This window comes from Ipomoea nil, unplaced genomic scaffold (assembly GCF_001879475.1).
Source record: "Ipomoea nil cultivar Tokyo-kokei standard unplaced genomic scaffold, Asagao_1.1 scaffold3056, whole genome shotgun sequence".
Classification (NCBI taxonomy): Eukaryota; Viridiplantae; Streptophyta; class Magnoliopsida; order Solanales; family Convolvulaceae; genus Ipomoea; species Ipomoea nil.
In genome coordinates this window covers 1,576,941-1,597,147 of record NW_017619484.1, presented here as the reverse complement: position 1 = coordinate 1,597,147, position 20,207 = coordinate 1,576,941, and the positions used below count along the sequence as shown (strand labels likewise).

The following is a 20,207-nucleotide window of genomic DNA, read 5'->3' as shown; positions in this document are numbered from 1 at the left end:
CATAACAGAAAATTCATAATCGCATAACAGAAAATTCATAATCTCATAACTGAAAATTCATAATCTCATAACAGAAAATTCATAATCTCATGGTTCCAAAGTGAATGTGTAGGCATGGTTCCAAAGTGAATGTGCAGGCATGGATTCATAATTTATGAATGTCCGTGATTTCGGACGGGAATGTGTAGGCATGGTTCCAAAGTGAATGTGCAAGCATGAATTCATAATTTATGAATGTCCGAAATCTTTGTTCACCTCAAATTTAAGTGAAACCGCAAAATGTGAAAATAAAGAAAAAAGTCACGCAATTAATTTAAAAAAAAAAAAAAAAAAAAAAAAAAAAGATAACGGTGTACTAACACCGTTAGAACCGTGTTCACCATGAATGGTGAACACGGTTCCATGGCATAACGTCTGCGCAAAAAGTTGCCCAAGTAGGCTTGCCAAACATTAAAAAGCCAAATCAAATAATCAATTACAAATTCAAAATCAAAATCACAACATACAGGTGAATTTCGAGAGTTTATAGAGAAGATTTGACTAAAGATTCATCACCCTCCAACTTTTTAATCTCCTTCGCAAACTTATCCATTGCTATAGCCGGCAAGCGAATTGGAACAACGATACCTTCCTCACCTGTCCTATTTTTATACCGTATGTGAAACGCAGCCACGGTGCCCTTTGCTGGACCGGCATAACGGGGCTTGCCCCACCCGAAATCAAGCTCTCCCAACCCGGCCCGGGTAACATCCGATACAAGATACGTCCTCGTCATATTATAACTTGGCCTCCCCTTGATGACCAAGAAATCAGCCAAGGACTTCATGTACTCCTCACACACCACTCCTTTAACCTTCATAATCAGCTCTACCGCATACCCCAACGGATTTCGGGTTAGTTCACCCGCCGTTGTTCTCGCGGCGACGTGAGCTAATGCATTGCCGTAATACCCGGGCGGTATAGACGAACCCGATAACCCAGTAGTCTTCCTGGAGCGCAGGTTAACGATGCAAAGGGCGCGCACTTCGTCATCTGGGTGGTACCTGTAAACACAAAAAAATAGTGACTTGATCTTCAAAGAAGACCTTTTATGACTTGATTTTCATTGAAGGGCCTCGGATTTTCTCTAGAAATAAGAGCTCCTATTTATAATTGGGATAGAAGTTCAAATTCTTTTGATATTATCAAATTACACAAAGTCAATATTATCAAAAAGAGTTAATACCGGCCATCTGGGGTCCCCCGAATATAATGATTTTGCCACATTTAGTCCTAAACTTTTAAATTGACCACCTGTAATCCTTCGACCTTCAAATTATTATCATCCGTGTTCCAAGTTAACCACTCATGGTCCTTCAACTATCAAATTTTAACCAACCATGGTCCTTCCAAAAGAACCAAGACTGGTTAAATTTTGAAAGTTGAAGGACTATCAGTGGTTAACATAGACCACGGATGGTAACAATTAGAAAGTCGAAGGATCGATCAATTTAAAAGTTTAGAACTAAATGTAACAACCACTATATTCAAAGATTCCATATATGCCATTAACTCTTATCCAAAAATATATTCAAATTGAAAAAGAAATATCTTTATCAAATTTTAAGTGTCTATCTATCGTACCCAAGAGCCATAGTCCGACAGCGCCATAGGAACGCGGTTAGCACTTCGAATGTGGAGCGGTTGCGCAAATGCGGCGGAAGCGAGCTGCGTAGAGAAGAGAGGTGGGCGGGGCCGAAAAAGAATGCGCGATGAAGCATGATGTTGTCGGATGGCGTAGTTATCGCTTTGGATTGGGGCAGTACATCATCGTACTCAGGGTGTTTGCAGGTTACACGGGGTGGATCCCTGGCACTAAATAGCTCCCTTTTCCAAACTGGGAGCACGGATGGCGAGGTTGCACCGCGTGCCATTTCAACGACAGTGTTAAGAAATTTTATTAGGCCGGGTGAATCACTTACTACGTGATTAAGGCTTACTGTAAAGATGAAACCACCGCATCTTAAACGGGTCACCTGAACGTACAAATTAAAAAAGAATATATTTTTAAAAAATCCTGTAAAAAAGTCCTATATATATATATATATATATATATATATATATATATATATATATATATATATATATATATATATATATATATATAGGGACGTACTCAGGTGCGAATAAGTGCCAAGGAAGGAAATGCGAACGAATCAGCGCGCGACACGTGTCCAGATCTAATAACTTTAAAAAAAACGCGGTGGCATTTTCGTAAATAATTGAACATCGAAGTGCAAGTAAAATCTCTTATAAGTGCACCTATTTTCACCTATTAGTGCATGTAATTTTGCCTTGTTAGCATTCACTTTCCGCAACCATTCATGCACCTGGGTGTGCTTATAACTATATGTGCAACTATTTATAACTATAGGTGCAACTACTTATAACTATATGTGCACCTACTTTCACCTATAAGTGCATGTAATTTTGCCTTGTTAACATTCATTGATCTGAGTTCGCGAGTAGTAATACTCCTGAAAACCACTCGCAAACATTCATACACCTAGATGCAACTACTTATACCTATGTGTGCAACTACTTAGAACTATTGGTGCAACTACTTAGAACTATAAGTGCAACTAAGTATTGATGCTCAGTGTAAATTTTTACTTGCACCTATAATACATTTTACATGCACTTGTAATACATTTTACTTGCACCTCGATGTTCAATTATTTACGAAAATGCCACCGCATTTTTTTTAAAAATCAGTGTTTCTCATCCATTAGATCTGGACACGTGGACGAACAGAATCCATTCCTATTTCGCGCCTGGACGAGTCGTTCGCACCCGAGTGCAAGTCTATACATATATATATATATATATATATATATATATATATATATATATATATATATATATATATATATATATATATATATTTTTTTTTTTTTGCTGAAAAATATTACTTAAACTTCTAAAATCTACTCTCACTTTTTAATCCTTCACACCAATTTTTGGAGTGGAGATCTTTAATTTAGAACCCCAGAATAAAGATAACTTTTTGTTATCTACTAGAGTAAAAGTGAAGAAATAGAGATCAAGAATACATATAATAAAATTCTATATTGCTATTTGTTTAAAGAACTATGTTATACTATTTAAAGTTTTACGGTAAAGTTAGCGATAATTTCAAAAATACCACCACATTTAACAAAAAAAAAAAAATTTAATGTGATCATTCAATTCCAATTTTTACAGATGTAATATATATATATATATATATATATATATATATATATATATATATATATATATATATATATATATATATAAAATTAAGTTTCTGTGTGGTTAAGTGTTTCCCATGTGGTTAAGTGTTTCTTGTGCGGTTGTGTGGTGAGTAATGTGCGTGAGTCTTGTACTTAAGGTGTGTGAGTCTTGTGCTTAAGGTGCGTGAGTTTTGTGCTTAAAGTGCGTGAGTGTGTACTTAGTAATTATTGAAACTTAAGGTGCGTGAGTTTTGTGCTTAAGGTGCGTGAGTCTTGTGTTTAAGGTGCATGAGTCTTGTGCTTAAGGTGCGTGAGTCTTGTGCTTAATGTGAGTAGTTGTTGAAACTTAAGGTGCGTGTGTTTTATGCTTAAAGTGCGTGAGTTTTGTGCTTAAGGTGCGTGAGTTTTGTGTTTAGGGTGCGTGATTTTGTGCTTAAGGTGCGTAAGTTTGTGTTCTTAAGGTATTTTATTTGTGTGCTTAATGTGCATGTATTGTATACTCAAAGTGCGTCAGTTTAATGTTTAATGTGCGTCCACCCGCACAACCACACGGGAAGCCCTCCTCGCACCTGATCCCTTCCATATATATATATATATATATATATATATATATATATATATATATATAATGCAAATGCTTCTCCAAGTAAAAAATGCGTACAGTTGCTGACCATAGATATAGTCCAAATCAACGGTCCAGATGGAAGATTAATTAAAAAATGCATGGTGGCATAATTATAATTTTGAGTAAGACAAATTGCCTTTGTATTCGAGTGTTTGGTTGTATTTCAAAACACTGTAGTAGTCTGTTTGGACCATTTTCTGAAAAATGAGCATAATTATATCAAAAACACAATATTATTTATAAAAAAAATTAAAAAGAGCAATGGTTTCATTATTTTAAAAAAATGGTTTCCAACGAAAACTAGTAAAACCAGCTAATCTAGTTTCAGTCGAGAATCAGATTTCTGGTTCCCAACAGAAACCAACGAAGAAGATGGAGAATAGGAAAAATGTTGCTTTGAGTTTTCCGAAAAATGACTTTCCTTCAAAATAAGGAATGTCATTTTTCAAAAAAATGAACTTATTGTCCCTTTGACCGGAAATCAATTTCAGTCATTTTCACCCTTGCCAAACACTTAGAAACCCGAAAAATGATTTACTTGAGAACATTTTATATATTTTGAAATAAAAATAAAAAAAATACTTTTTAAAAGTAGATAATTAGAAGTGGAACAATTCAATAATTCAAAGAATAAACATAAAAATATAATTAAAATCTCAGATTATGATAAGAAATAGTAAAGGATAAATAAAAGGAAAGCTTTAATATAATCCAGTAGAAGAAATTAAATACCTGAAAGAGGAGCAAAGGGAAATTGAGAAATTCTTCGGAGCCACCGACAGGATAGATTAGCTCATCCAAACGCGGAATAGGCGGGTGAAGTGCGTCCCCGAATGCATCGAGCGGAACATCAGCGTCGGCCTCCGTGAACATCACTCCCTCGCCGGTGCAATCCACCGACAATTTCCGGCCGGCACCCTCCCGGAGCCGGCCGGCGAGCGGGTAGTAGAACACTAGCGCCTTGGCTATCGCCGCCCGAATGAACTTTGCGGGATCCACTCCCTCCATGGAAGAACTCTTAGGGTAAAAGAAGATATTGGGGATGTGAGATCTCAACCCTTCCTGGTCGTCGATATCGGAGAGCTGTTTTATCTCGCGAGGAGTCGGCTCGGCCGGAGGCACCAGCTGCGGCGGCCACCGCCTCACGGTAAAGGCTAGAGGTTGTGGCAGCGGTGCAAGAGCCATGAGTGGAGAAGAGGAATTCGAACAAAAAAAAATTGTTGAGGTTGAATATTGTATATGAAATATACTATTTGGAGTCGCTAATTCTACCATCAACGTTTACTGATCTCTCACTTCACTTTTAATGAAAGACATTTTTTTTTTTAGACATACAAAATGAAAATAATTTATTAATGATTGTCATGCCATGAGCAAAAATAGCAAGTAAAGATTTAAAATTAGGTAATAAGAATTGACTAAAGTTATTTTAATTCAATTTTTTATAGTATTAATTTTAGTATTAGTATACAAAATTTATATATTTAGAAATGTAAATAAAAGTACTATTAACACAAAACACAAATTTAAAAGTAAAAACTATTAAAGAAAATAAACAAAGAAAAATGAGTTAGATTTGAGCTTATCCGTTGTGATACACAATTCTGGTGGAATCTATACCTTTGCTTGTAGTTCTAGATTCCTTGTGTATTGACTCTTGTTGAGATGTAGAATTGTTGTGATGTGATGATTGAGTTGGTAAAGTGGACAGTGTGGGAACTTATGTGTTACTGATATGTGATTGGCGGGCCTCTGGCTCTGTTTGCAATGTGTCATGTTGGTGTGGGAAGCCCTTGACTGGTCGGTGGCGTGGAAAGCCTCGATCAACCATTGTGAACTAATCCGGTAGTGAGTTTAAAGCTCCGGGTTGCCGTTTGGATTATTGATTTGTGGGCAACTTGGGAAACTTATTCCAGTTGCTAGAGAAGGTAGCTAGCTCGTTGGGCTTGGAATCCCAATAGGGGGTGTATACACTTAAAGTTACTAGATATGTTTCCATTGGACTGCGGTCCGAGTCATTGCGATGCCTCCGTGGTATGTGATTGACGATTTGGAGCCCTCCACACTGATCCACTATGATTTGAGTCGTTGCGATGACTCCACGGTGAATGACTTGGTTTGGCTATGTCCTTTGTGGATTTGGAACCTTGTCGGGAATAGATTGATTATGATTCTTGTAACTCTTTGCTTATGAGCATATCTTCATGTGATCTATTGATTGATGTTTGATTACATTACCGTTGATTATCGTTGAATCCGTATCATTGTCTTCTTGTATTGATTCTATTGCTTAACCGTTTGTCAGTCAGTACTATTGAGCGAATCTCTTGATGAGTCAAATGATATGTTTATCTCTTGTTTTAAAGCTAGTGTTGCTAATAAGGCTATACTTATGTATTCCCAAGTCTCAAATGATTTTCTTATAAAATACCTATATTATATTGTACTCAACACGTTGGGGTGGGTTACTTAGCAATTTACGGTAACGGTTGTAATACCTTAATGTTTTCAGATGCTAGTCAGCCCGAGAGCGTGTAGTGGAGCCGATATAGAGTATATTTATATTTACTCTAGTTTAGCTGTTTTGGCCTGTGTGCCCTTGTTCTTTGACTTGTAGTTAGTAGTGGTTCGTTAAGCCTGTGCATCTAAATAGAAGTTCTAGATGTGGCATAGCACCCCTTAACTTTGTTAGTTTCCGCTGGAATTCTGTATGTTAACGAATAGTCGTTATCTTTATTTCCTAAGTTAAACTGTTTACCGTTGTTAAGTTTTGGGGGTGTTACACACATGCCCCAGCCACCAAACGCCATGCGGATTGCCAAGTCCGGCAAATCCGCGCATGTGGATTGCGATAATCCACATGCCCCAGCCACCAAACGCCATGCAGATTGCCAAGTCCGCCAAATCTGCGCATGTGGGTTGCGATAACCCACATGCCCCAGCCACCAAAAGTCATGCGGATTGCCAAGTCCAGTTCGCGCATGTGGGTTGCGATTACCCACATGCCCCAGCCACCAAACGCCATGCGGATTGCCAAGTCCGGCAAGTTCGCGCATGTGGGTTGCGATAACCCACATGCCCCAACCACCAAACTCCATGCGGATTGCCAAGTCCGGCGAGTCCGCGCATGTAGGTTGCGATAACTCACATGCCCCAACCACCAATTGTACACCGACTGCCTACCTTGTCATGCGAGTCCGTTACTCGATCATCCGAATGGTTGTTCAAACATTAGAATAAAAAATATAATTAAAATCAATTACTGGATAATTGTAATAGGTTTAAACAATGTGTCTTTTTTTTTTTTGGTAGTAAAAAAGAATGGGAATAAAAATAAATAACTAATTAATTAATTAAAATTAAAATAAATAAATATATAACAATATATAATAAATGAAACCACATCCTCGATCAAACTTTTATCAAACTAATTTTTTTTTTTAAACAATGGTCAAACAAGTATAATTCACAATATTTAAGTAAAATCACTTACATACTAAACATGAATTAATTACCGATTTGATCCCTCGACTATGAGAATTTCACCAATCTGATCATCGATTTTCAAAATTTCTCAATTTAGTTCCCGACTATGCCTTTTTTTTTTTTTACTCAAAATAGTCCTAACCGAAATGGTACCTTAACTATAGCAAAATTACCAATTTGGTCTCGAGTTAACGAATGTCTAACGGTTAGGACCATTTTGGGTAAAAAAGGCATAGTCGAGGATTAAATTGAAGAATTTTGAAAGTCAAGGACCAGATTGGTAAAATTCTCATAGTCGAGGGACTAAATTGGTAATTAACTCTACTAAACATTTAATCTTAAAATAGTTTGATCTTTATCAATTCTCAATAACAATTGAAATGTCAAATATAATACTCAAATAGTTTTTTTTTTTTTTTTATGCAAATGAGGACTCAACAACAACCAACAACAACACCAACAACACCAACAACAACAACATAGGGACGCGGTTGGGCAAGAAGGAATATTCATGTCCCCGTCCTTGATTAGGACAGAGATCAAAAATTTCCAAACGGAGAAAACTGACATTCCTAAATAGGGGTGAACCCCTTCAAGCATGAGTCATGGGCAAAGGCGCAACAAGTTGCCCAGACGGGCTTGCCAAACATTAAAAAGCCAAATCAAATAATCAATAAAAAATTCAAAATCAAAATAAGCTGAATTTCCTGCAAGGCTATGATAGAGATATGAGGTTGACAGTTTATAGAGAAGATTTGATTAAAGATTCATCACCCTCCAACTTCTCAATCTCCTTCGCAAACCTATCCATTGCTATAGCCGGCAAGCGAATTGGAACCACGATACCTTCCTCACCTCTCTTATTATACCGTATGTGAAACCCAGCTACAGTGCCCTTTGCTGGACCGGCGTAACGGGGCTTGCCCCACCCGAAATCAATCTCTCCAAACCCGGATCGAGTAACATCCGACACAAGATATGTCCTCGTCATATTATAACTTGGCCTCCCCTTGATGACCAAGAAATCAGCTAGGGACTTCATGTACTCCTCACACACCACTCCTTTGACCTTCATAATCAACTCTACCGCATACCCCAACGGATTTCTGGTTAGTTCACCCGTTGTTGCTCTCGCGGTAACATAAGCTAATGTATTGCCGTAATACCCATGTGGTATAGAGGAGCCGAACCCAGTAGTCCTGGAGCGTAGGTTAACGATGCAAAGGGCGCGCACCTCGTCGTCCGGGTGGTACCTATAAACACACAACAAAATTTACTTGATCTTGAAGAACTTATATGAGGTTATCTGCTTAACCACATAGTTCTTTGGCTATCTGGTTGTCATGTCCTACTTAAAACAAATTGGTAATAATTAGGTGGACATTAACCATTTAACCACATTTCTCCATGGAAAGTTATAGCGCCACGTCTTGAATCGAGTAAGGGTTGAACACTATGCTTACTTTCTAGTGTGTGTGCGTGGGGGGGGGGGGGGGGTCACCCTGACAACTATAAATCAAGTACGAGTTCTTTGGCTATGTTGTTGTCATATCCTACTTAAAACCAATTGGTGATAAGTAAGTAAACACTAATCATTTAACCACATCTCTACACATGGTAAGTTACAATGTCACGTCTCGAATCGAGCCGGGACTGAACTTGGCCCACCCAGTCGACGCCCAACATCCCGTCTTCTCTAAGCTCCTATTTATAGTTGGGATAGGAAAAATTTGAATATATTCAAACTATTTTGATATTATCTAATTAAACAAATTAAAAAATATCATCATTTTCCAAAAATATATTCAAATAGATTAAAAAAAAAAAACATCTCTATCAAATTTTAAGTGTGTACAGTACCCAAGAGCCATGGTCCGACAACGCCATAAGAACGCGGTTAGCACCTCGAATGTGGAGCGGTTGCGCAAATGCGGCGGAAGCGAGCTGCGTAGAGAGGAGAGGTGGGCGGGGCCGAAAAAGAATGCGCGATGAAGCATGATGTGGTCGGATGGCGTAGTTGTCGCTTTAGATTGAGGCAGTACATCATCGTACTCAGGGTGTTCGTAGGTTACACAAGGTGGATCCCTGGCACTAAATAGCTCCCTTTTCCAAACTGGGAGCACGGATGGCGAGGTTGCACCGCGTGCCATTTCAACGACAGTGTTAAGAAATTTTGTTAGGCCGGGTGCATCACTTAGTCACTTACTGCGTGATTTATGCTTACTGTAAAGATGAAACCACCGCATCTAAGACGGGTCACCTGAACAAATTAAAAATGAATACATTTTTAAAAAATACTGCAAATACATGTTACGTTCACTTAAAAATATTACTTGGACTCCCAAAATCTATTCCCACTCTTTACTCCCTCACACAAATTTTTGAAGTAGACATCTTCTTTGAGACTCACAGAATGAAGATAACTTATGGTTGTCTGGGTAACTGCAAGAATTTGTCCTCTTTCAATTTACTACCTAGAATGAATGCAAATTCCCTTCTACACACGAGAACTACATGCATCGAGCAAAAATACACAAGTTTAATTAGTCAAGGTCCATTTTGGTATTAACTCAAAAAAAAAAAAAAAAAAAAAAAAAAACTCTTCTGTTCACTTTTAAAAAAATGGGAGACTAATGAGGATGAAGCAGTTAGTGATGCCTGGTGGTGAAATATCGCAGTTAAAAATCTCTATCAAAAAAAAAAAAAATGCAAGCTTAATTTTATATATCTAATCTAATCAATAATTACTATAAACTATATGCACTGAAATAATTATTATAAATATATTAACCACCACTTCAATTAAGCAAAAAGGCTAAAATAATCCTGAAATTCTATAAGGGTGAGCGCACGCACACATATATATATATTTTAAAAAATAGAGATGAACATAAAATTCAATACAACTATACATTATCTATATCTTTAAAATATCATATTTGATACTGATAAAAACTATATATAATAACAACTGGTATATTCAAATATATGCATAAATTTCATTTTTTTTTGAAATTGTTATTCTAGGTTATAATTTTAATCATTTTATCTTAATGAAGTATATATTGTGCCACATTCTGTTAAGTGTTACTTATACTCTAATACACGTTTGGTTCACAGAATAGGCCTGGAATGACATAATATTTCCAATATGGCAAATTATGCCGTGCATCCGTATGCACCATGCATGGTGAATACGAATGCAAAAACGACGTCGTTTTATTAAAAACGCGTGTCTCACTTAAAAAAAAAAATCCAGTTTCGATGAACTAAAATTCCAGAATCTATGAACTAAAATTCCAGAATGAATGAACTAAAATTCCATACTCGAATCTATGAACTAAAATTCTAGAATCGATGAACTAAAATTCCAGAATCGATGAACTAAAATTCCAGAATCAATGAACTAAAATTCCAGAATATATGAACTAAAATTCCAGAATGAATGAACAACATAATGTTGTTGAGGGGAATCGAAACTGATTTTTTTTTTTAAAGTGGGATGCGCGTTTTTAATAAAACGACGTCGTTTTTGCATCTGTATGCACCATGCATGGTGCATAGTGCATACGGATGCACAGCATAACTATCCTCCCAATATATAATAGGCCTATTCCTAGGAAAGTCCACCCCCCCTAGAGGGGGAATATCTATTACATGAATCCCCCTTGATATTAACCTATTACTGAGTCCACAGAAATAGTTTTTTATTTTATTTTATTTTATTTTATATTTTACCCTTTTGTTTTTAACCTAAACCTTTTACGCTATCTTTCTCTCTTCCTCTATATTTTTGCATATCTTCCGCCATTTGCATCAAATTGAAGCTTCAAATGAGTATTCTTCTTAGTTTTTTTTTTTTTTTTTTCTAAAAATTAATTATTTATACATATATTTCATTTCTATTTCTTAAACCAACCAAATACTGGAATAACATTCCTAAAGTCTATTCCTTCACCAAACCAAACAATAGATCAGAGAGAGGGGGAGAGCGAAGCACTCCAATGAGTACGGCCACACATGTGAGAAATAGGAACTAATTTGAGTAGTCCATTTGAAAAAAGATCACAGATCATATATAATTTTTTTTAAAAAAAGCATATTTTTGTAAATAACTCGAAGTTTTTTGAGTGCAAATAAAATATGTTAAAAGTGCAAGTAACAGATGCAAGTGTGCAAATAATATCACTAAAAGTGCAACCATTTACACCTAATAGTGCAGGTAATTTACATTTTCACATTGGTGTACTTAATGATGATAATGTTTTTTCACATTGTTGTACTTCACGATAATGTTTTTGGTGCAGCTAATGATAACATTAAGTGCATTTGATATTGATGCTCGGTGTATAATATATTGTTGCACTTTTAATACATTTTATTTTCACTTTTAGTACATTTTATTTGCAATTAGGTGCAATCTATGAAATTGTTTTTTGAACTTTTAACACAATTTACTTGCACTTCAAAGTTTGAATTAATTACAAAAATACAATCACGTTTTTTAAAACAAGTGTTTATGATCCGTTAGATCTATCCAGATGGACGGCTGCCATGAATTCCTATTTCTCTCCTGGGCGCGCGTTCTCATTTAATTCGTTTCCTATGTATATATACATATATAAACGGATCAAATAAGAATGTGTGCCCAGGATAGACCTAGGAACTTATCGCAGCCGTTCTTCTGGATAGATCTAACGAATAAGAAACACTAGTTTAAAAAATAACATAGTAGTATTTTCGTAAATAATTGAACTTTGAAGTGCAAGTAAATTGTGTTAAAAGTGCTAGTAACAACTTTATAGAGTACATCTAAGAGTACAAATTGTGTTAAAGTGCAAGTAAAATGTATTAAAATGCAACAAATAATGTACATCGAACAACAATATTAGTGCACCTAACATTATCATTAGTTGTATCAAACATTATCATTAAGCTAAGTGCACCAATGTGAAAAACATTATCATTAAATGCACCAGTGTGAAATAGTATATTACTTGCACTATTAAGTATAAATGTTGTGCTTTTAAGTGATTTTACTTCACTTGCATTTATTACTTTCACTTTTAACACAAATTACTTAATTGTATACAAATTAAAGTTCTAGTTATTTACAAAAATGTCACAGTGTTTAAAAAAAAATATATATATGATCCGTTGATCTTCTCAAATGGATGGCTCATATTAGTTTCTATTTCTTTCCTGGGCGCTTGTTCTCACTGGAGTGCTCCCCTACACACACATATATAATTTCAGAAAAAGTAACATATTTTAAATTTTAAGAAAATTAATTTTATTTCCTTAAATAATATTTAATAAAACTAAAAATTGAGATATTTTTTATGTGAAAAATGTAGAAAAAAATTAGGTTATAATATGGAAATTTATATTGTGGACAAGGGTCCACCATATCCACCTTGCATGGTAGACCCTGATCCAAAACAACACACTTATTAAAGCTCATCTGTTCTCAAAGAGTCAACATCGCCTCCATTAAGGCTCAATCTCAAGACCTCCCATATGGGAGAGTCACTACATGCCATCTGAGCACAAGGTGCTTGGTCATTTGTATTTTCATTTACTCTGTTGTAGATTCATTATATTGCCTCTATATATTTATAAAACAAAGCTTATTAATATCCATAATATACTATGTTATGATCATAAATCTAAACTTTAATGTACATAAACACTAAAGTGCATGTAAATCATATCTATTTACATTTACTCTGTAATAGGTTCATAATGCTCTTTCTGTATGTTCATAAAATAAAGCTTAGGCTGTCCTTATCCCAGCCAAACTCTCCTTTGCAAAGTGATGTGGCAAAGCCACATATACATTTTTTATTATTTTTTTTAATGAAATGGGTTTGCAAATTTGCACTGCAAGCAAATTTGCAAACCCTGAAAAAGCTGCCGCGGCTGTACTGCCGCGGCAGCTTTTGTATATATATTTTTTAAATTTTATTTGATTTTTGTACTTTTTAATATTTTAATATAATTAATAATGTTATTTTAATATATTGGGCCCACTTTTGAAGATTGATTAGATTTGTAGGGATGTAGTGTGAATAGTAGATGATTTGCAAATGGGATGATGTGGAAGTGGGACCCATTTTTAAGAGTGGGAGATGTTTGCAGGGATAAGGACAGCCTTAGTATACATAGATTTACATGACATGTGCATTATATGTTTAATAACATTAGCATATTGTGTTAGTGGATAGTTGATAAAATAATATAAAAAAAAAAAAGTGTTAGCTATTTAGACCATAAATATTAGTGGTTTCTAAATGGCAAATTAGATATTTAATATTACCTAGTAACATATAAAATGACGTATAAAGTCATGAACCTATTGTTTAATTTTATTAACTATCCCTAAAAAATTATTATTATTATTATTATTATTATCCATGCGGCAGCCTTTGTAAGTGTTAGCAAGCTTTCTAAATAAGAAAGCTTGCTAGACACATGGCATGAGTTGCTAATAAAAAATAAATTTTTTTTTTGTCACCTCATCTTGCAAGTGAAATTATTTCTGAGATGCGGTTAGCCTAAGTTCATAATGTCAGAGCTTTGTATTCATAATTCCATAATTTAATATTCATAATACCATAATTGTACATTCATAATTCCACAAACGAATAACGCCGTTAACGCCGAGACAAAATCAATTTTTTTTAATTGAAATGCCGTCATTTCTCTGAAAACGACGTCATTTTGGACTCGTGTCCACAATACATTGTGAACACGAGTCCACAGCATAATTTACCCATTTGAGTATATAAGTATGACATTTAAGCATATAAAGATGACATTTGTATGTTAATTTGACTCCACTTGACTCTCTCATGAATAAAGATCCGTCATATAATCTTGTGACCGTGGAAGAAATTAAATACCTGAAAGAGGAGTAAAGGGAAATTAAGAAATTCTTCGGAGCTACCGACGGGATAGATTAGCTCATCCAAACGCGGAATAGGCGGGTGAAGTGCGTCTCCAAATGCATCGAGCGTAACATCAGCGTCGGCCTCCGTGAACATCACTCCCTCGCCGGTGCAATCCACCATCAATTTCCGGCCGGTACCCTCCAGCAGCCGGCCGGCGAGCGGGTAGTAGAACACAAGCGCCTTGGCTATCGCTGTCCGGATGAACTTTGCGGGATCCACTCCCTCCATGGAAGAACTCTTAGGGTAAAAGAAGATCGAGGGGATGTGAGTTCTCAACCCTTCCTGGTCGTCGATATCAGAGAGCTGTTTTATCTCGCGAGGAGTCGGCTCGGCCGGAGGCACCAGCTGCGGCGGCCACCGCCTCACGGTGAAGGCTAGAGGTTGTGGCAGCTGTGCAAGAGCCATGAGTGGAGAAGAGGAACAGAAAAATGGTTGAGGTTGAATATTATATATGAAAAATACTATTTGGAGCCAGGTGCATCGGACGCGGGCGGCTCGGTTTTGTTTTTTTGAAGAAAAAAAAAAATTCAAGTCTAGATCACATAGAATATTATTTGTTCGCGTTCAGTCAATTTTGGTTGGATTTCGGTTTTTTTTTTTTTTCTAATTGTAGAAAAAATTAACAATTTCAAACTAAACTATTTAAACCTTACAGTGTTCCAGTTTAGTGAACAAAACATTATTAGTCTTACAAAATTATATTATCCATTGTCCAACACTCCAAGTCTCCAACACTTTTACAAATTATAAGATTACAACTTCCAGCAACTCAAGCACTCTGCAACCCATATTCAGGGCCGGTTTTTAGTTTTGTGTAGCCCTGTTCTTAAAATAAATGAGGCCCTATCAAAAGTTTAATTTTTTTTAATCTAATAATAATAAAAGGATTTTTTGAAAAGTTGAAAGATGTCACAAGCTAGAATTGAACCTTTAACCTCACAAAGGAAACACAATTGTCACATGTTTCTCCCATTCCTTCATATAACCTATCAAGATTAATTGTAATTTTTATATCTTTTAATATCTTAACAACTTAAGTAAAAATTAAATATTGGGCCCTCTAAAATTTGGGGCCCTGTGCTGTTGGGCTGCTTGCACAACCCAAAATCCGGCCCTGCCCATATTATATTATACAATAACAACTTCTACAAACAATGATTATAATGTACAGTCATCATATATTTACAATAAATCACACATTCACACTGCTTCCACCATACTATGTACAACGTAAAACGTATACAATAGTACAACACAAAATATTCATAATATATCACAATAAAATGAATAAATCAAAAATATAACCACCAGCCACTAGAGAATCGGAGATGAGTGTCTCAGAGAGTGAAACCCATTTCAAACGTCTATTTACCAAAATGTAAAGACCAGCGGGTAATCCGGAGGTTAGGTACACCATTCATTCCACCTTTTACTTCGAAAGGTAGGTCCTTCCACTATTCGGCTTTTGCAACCGTTTGGTCTTACAGTCGTCTACTCTTCGAAACTTCTTCTCGAACTCTTCAAGTCTTCAACTTCATGTTAATAGAGAGGTAACCATTCGAGTTACTATTCGAACTTGTTGTGACTATCCAAAACATAATCTTTCAAGTTATCATTCGTATTGTTTTATTTACCGAAACATGACTTCTCGGGTTACTATTCGAACTAATCGAATTTGAGCATAAATGGTCTAAGTCTAAAAGACAAAAATAAATAGTGGACTAAAATTCCTAACTTTTGGTATTATATCAAATATAAATTACAAGTGTTACTAACACTTTTTCCCTTTTTGATGATGTCAAAACATATACCCAAATTATAAGGTTGCTTTTAAACTTGAATTGATTATTCCATTAAATTCAGCCCATAATTGAGTTTGACAAGATTTTGTTCGAAGGAATTTAAGTACTAGAAAGTTAGAACTCTACACAACCCACACTAAAAAACTTTTATTAATAATCTCAAAAGTATTACAATTACAATCAGTGCAAAATGCATAAATAATTAAATATTTCAAAAAAAAAATAATAATTGAAGAGTCTTCTTCTTCCTTCTTCTTCCTCTCTTCAATTTCTTTCCTCAGTCTTTCTTCAATTTCTTTCCTCAGTCTTTCTTTCATGATGTTCAATTCAGCATTGATGACGATTCTCGTAGAGTATGCGCTGCTAGGGATTACATGAGGCCGATAGATACTTGAGATCCTCATGTCCAAGTAATTTTGAAATGCCTCAGTCACGATTTCTCCTTCTGGCACATTGCATCTCCATCATGATATACGCTCATTGATCTTCCTGCCATCATTGAGAGAAATGCCTAACCTTTTAATAGTGTCATAGAAGATTAGTCATAGCTTCTGATCATCATCAAGTTTATAGCCTTGAGCTGTAGGTGATATCCTCTCAACTATTCGCTTCTCAATCGATATGAACCTCTCGTCATAACATCTTTGACTTCAACTTCTTCAATTCTACGCTTTTTCTTGGCCCATTCAACTTCTTCAAATCTACCATTCTCTTTTATGAACTGTTCGTTCATGTCGGTGATGTGATCAATCTTTCTCTTCGCATCCTACCTCTTTGTATACTCGGGTAGGTTCTCGACTCTATATTCTCCGCCTTGATATGGCATGTAGGGGACTATTTCTCTAATTGGTGTGATAGTGGTATTTTCACGTCTCGAACTCCTATCACCACCACCTCTTAAATTTCTACTTCGTTCCCCCCCTTTGGCATCATCTGCCACAAATGAGTGCAAGGTATCGCCCAAGGCATTAATAGAGTCAAGCATTATCTCCTGATTTTTGCATAATACGAGCTGACTCTCATGTGTTAATAAGTCAACCTTTTCTTCAGTGAGGTCACTTTGATTGCGTCGGGAGTGCCCATCTTCCCTTCAATAAATGTGGTTTTCTCTCCAATAACATTTAGCTCAGTTTCGACCACATCTATCTTGTTGGTGAAGGATTCACATAATTTCCGCATCCTTTCCAACATTTGCCTTGCCCATTTGAGAGTGATTTTTATCTTCATGACTTTGGACTTGGGTAGCGATTAGCTCTTCAACATCCTTATTCTGATTGTCAACCAATGCATGAGTGTGAGAGGTGTCGGTTGCTTGTGCTTTGTAGCTCTTTTTCATCCTTTTGAAAACTGATTTTTTGTTCCTTGATAAGTTGTTTCATCATAGCCAACGTCTCAGAGTGTTGAGCCGGGTTTGAATCACGAACATGATCCACATTTTGGATGCCAAAGTCTAACACTTTGCATACCTTTAAGGTATCTTAGGATCTTTTTGGCAGCTGTGAGATGACTCTCCTTAGGATTAGACTGGAATCTTGCACATACACCTACTACAAATGAGATATCCTTCTACTTGCGGTTAAGTACAGTAGAGAGCCAATAATGCCTCTATATTTTGCTTGATCTACTTCCTTTCCTTCGTTATCCATGTCCATTCGCAAGGAAATGTTCATTGGGATTTTAACGGATGATTTTCCATCAACTCCAAACTTCATGATAAGCTCTTTGGTGTACTTGATTTGGTTTATGAATATCCCTTCTTTGCTTGACTTGCAATCCCAAGAAGTAGTTGAGTTCTCCCATCATACTCAACTCGAACTTACTCTTCATTAACTTGGAGAACTTTTCACATAGTGACAGATTGGTGCTTCTAAAAATGATCGATGTCATCAATATAGATTTGCACTAATAAGATGTGATCACCATCCTTGATTAGGAATATGGTTTTATCCACTTTACCTTTAGTCAATCCACAATTGATTAGGAAACCCGGGAGGGTGTCATAACAAACTCTTCGGGCTTGTTTCAATCCATACAAGGCCTTTTTCAGCTTGTATACTTTATCTCCACTCATTTCCGTTACAAAGCCTGGAGGTTGCTCAACATACACCTCCTCTTCCAATACACCATTGAGAAAGGCACTCATGACGTCCATTTTGAAGATCTTGAAATACTCGTAGGTGGCATATGCTAGAAATATCCTTATAGCCTCCAATCTTGCCACGGGTGCGAAGATTTCATCAAAATCTATCACTTCTTCTTGACAACAACCTTTCGCAACAAGTCCAGCCTTATTCCTAACAATGACTTCTCATTCATTCATTTTGTTCCTAAAGATCCATTTCAACCCAATAACACTTTGGTGCGAAGGTATAGGAACTAGCTCCCACATATCATTTCTTTCGAATTAATGGAGCTATTCTTGCTTGCATGGCTTGTACTCGTCTGGATCACTTAGTGCTTCACCCACCACCTTAGGTTCAATTTTTGAAAGAAAGCAAGACATCATGCTTTCACAAATGGATGACCATGTCCTTACTCCTAGTCTTACATCTCCAATAACTTGATATGGTGGATGATTCCTTAACCACCTTAAGTCTGGTTGAAAATCAGTTGGAGGAACTTGTTCATCTACTTCATGAACATTTGGTGTAGCTTCTTGATAAGTGTATTTATGTCCATGCTTCCGCCTCTTATATAAACATATTTTGAGTGAAATATACTTTTGTATTATCCAAAATGTGTCTTAATTCATTTGTTTATATCCTTAAGTGCATAAATAGTTTATTTGAAGACAATTGTATGCCTTATAGGGCATTCTTAATGAATACCAAGTCAATGGAAGTCAAGGTGAACCTAAGGAGTTTACTTCCAAGGGAGCTAAAGAGTTTTACTTTCAATGGTCTTGATCACTTAGACATACCAAGGCAAAAGTGGAAAAAAAGAGCAATAACTTAAAATTCTCGCATAGATTGACTAATATTCAGTATTTGGACCATATCTCTGTCTAGGAATATCCTAATGAAGTGATTCTTACGTCATTAGAAAGAAGACTCAAAGGGTTACAACTATTATGCAGACTTCAAAGTCTGGATCAGAAGTTAAAAGGTCCAAAATCATCATGGAAGCTGGAGTTGCGTTGTAGAGCTTTCTCGATGCGTCGCAAATAATTCTGGACGCGTCGAGAGTTGGTAGAATGGTCCATATTTCAGTCTATATTAGTTTGATGCATTGAGAAGCTCCAGATATGCAATTTTCTACTGCACAGAATTCCCAATTTTGCCCTCATTTCTACCCTGGTTTAAATACTACCATCCCTCTTCAAACCCTAAGTTTAGTTGCGAATTGAGAAGAAAAAGAGAGTGAAGATAGTGATTTTTCCACTCTTCAAAGGTGAAAGGAGGGACCCCTACACCTTTGAAATGTATAATCACCCCAAGATTGAAAAGAGAAGATAGATTAGGTTCTTAAGAGCTTCAAGTCACACCGAAAGTCGAAGGGAAAGCTAGGAAGACATCATTAAGGAGAATCTCTTCCATTTTATTTTACTTTATTTGTTTCTTGCATCCTCCTTAGCATTTGTGTAATGAAGACAATATTAGCCATGATTGGCTAAGCTTAATTTGGATTTTTTGGGTGAAATGTGTTTATGAACCCATGCGCATTGTTCTTAAATTTTTCAGTGAAATATATATATTTGTGTTTTATATCTTGTGTTGCAATTGTGGTTTATATTATTGATACTTGTAATTAAGGATCAAAATTACATGTTTCATTGCTATATTTGTGCTTTGATGAGAGTTAGGGAATAAATTAGGGCACCCACAATTGTACTTGGCTATTTCACCTTGGGAAAGAGCATTTTGGCTAAGGAGTTTTATCTTTGATTGCTTGCTCTTGAATTGTTTGAGTGATTATTTCATGGGAATGAATATATTCATTCACATTATTTTGGGTTGGAATTATATGAGTAATTCCTCTCCTTTGTATGCAATCTTTCACACTTTTTTAAGACCAAATTAATTATTTCACCTTAGATTGGCAGTAGTGATTAAACACTTGACCCCCAAAAATCTCACTCTTCATTCTA

General features: G+C 36.0%; 2 protein-coding genes across 2 annotated transcripts; both read right to left on the bottom strand.

Moving 5' to 3' along the window:
- Nucleotides 1-450: 450 nt before the first annotated feature.
- Nucleotides 451-5,202, bottom strand: LOC109164130 (benzyl alcohol O-benzoyltransferase-like). The gene is made up of 4 exons (XM_019312912.1): nucleotides 5,153-5,202; nucleotides 4,612-5,114; nucleotides 1,624-2,015; nucleotides 451-1,043 (listed from the first exon to the last, which is right to left on the bottom strand). Exons 2-4 carry the CDS (start codon nucleotides 5,062-5,064, stop codon nucleotides 524-526), a joined length of 1,365 nt encoding a protein of 454 aa, XP_019168457.1. The 5' UTR covers nucleotides 5,065-5,114; nucleotides 5,153-5,202; the 3' UTR covers nucleotides 451-523.
- On the bottom strand, nucleotides 451-14,793 carry LOC109164131 (benzyl alcohol O-benzoyltransferase-like). Its single transcript, XM_019312914.1, is given in 5 exon segments — nucleotides 451-522; nucleotides 8,081-8,618; nucleotides 9,226-9,569; nucleotides 9,572-9,625; nucleotides 14,271-14,793. Coding segments are annotated over 4 exon segments (1,362 nt in total). The 5' UTR covers nucleotides 14,724-14,793; the 3' UTR covers nucleotides 451-522; nucleotides 8,081-8,107.
- Between the last annotated feature and the right edge of the window lie 5,414 nt (nucleotides 14,794-20,207).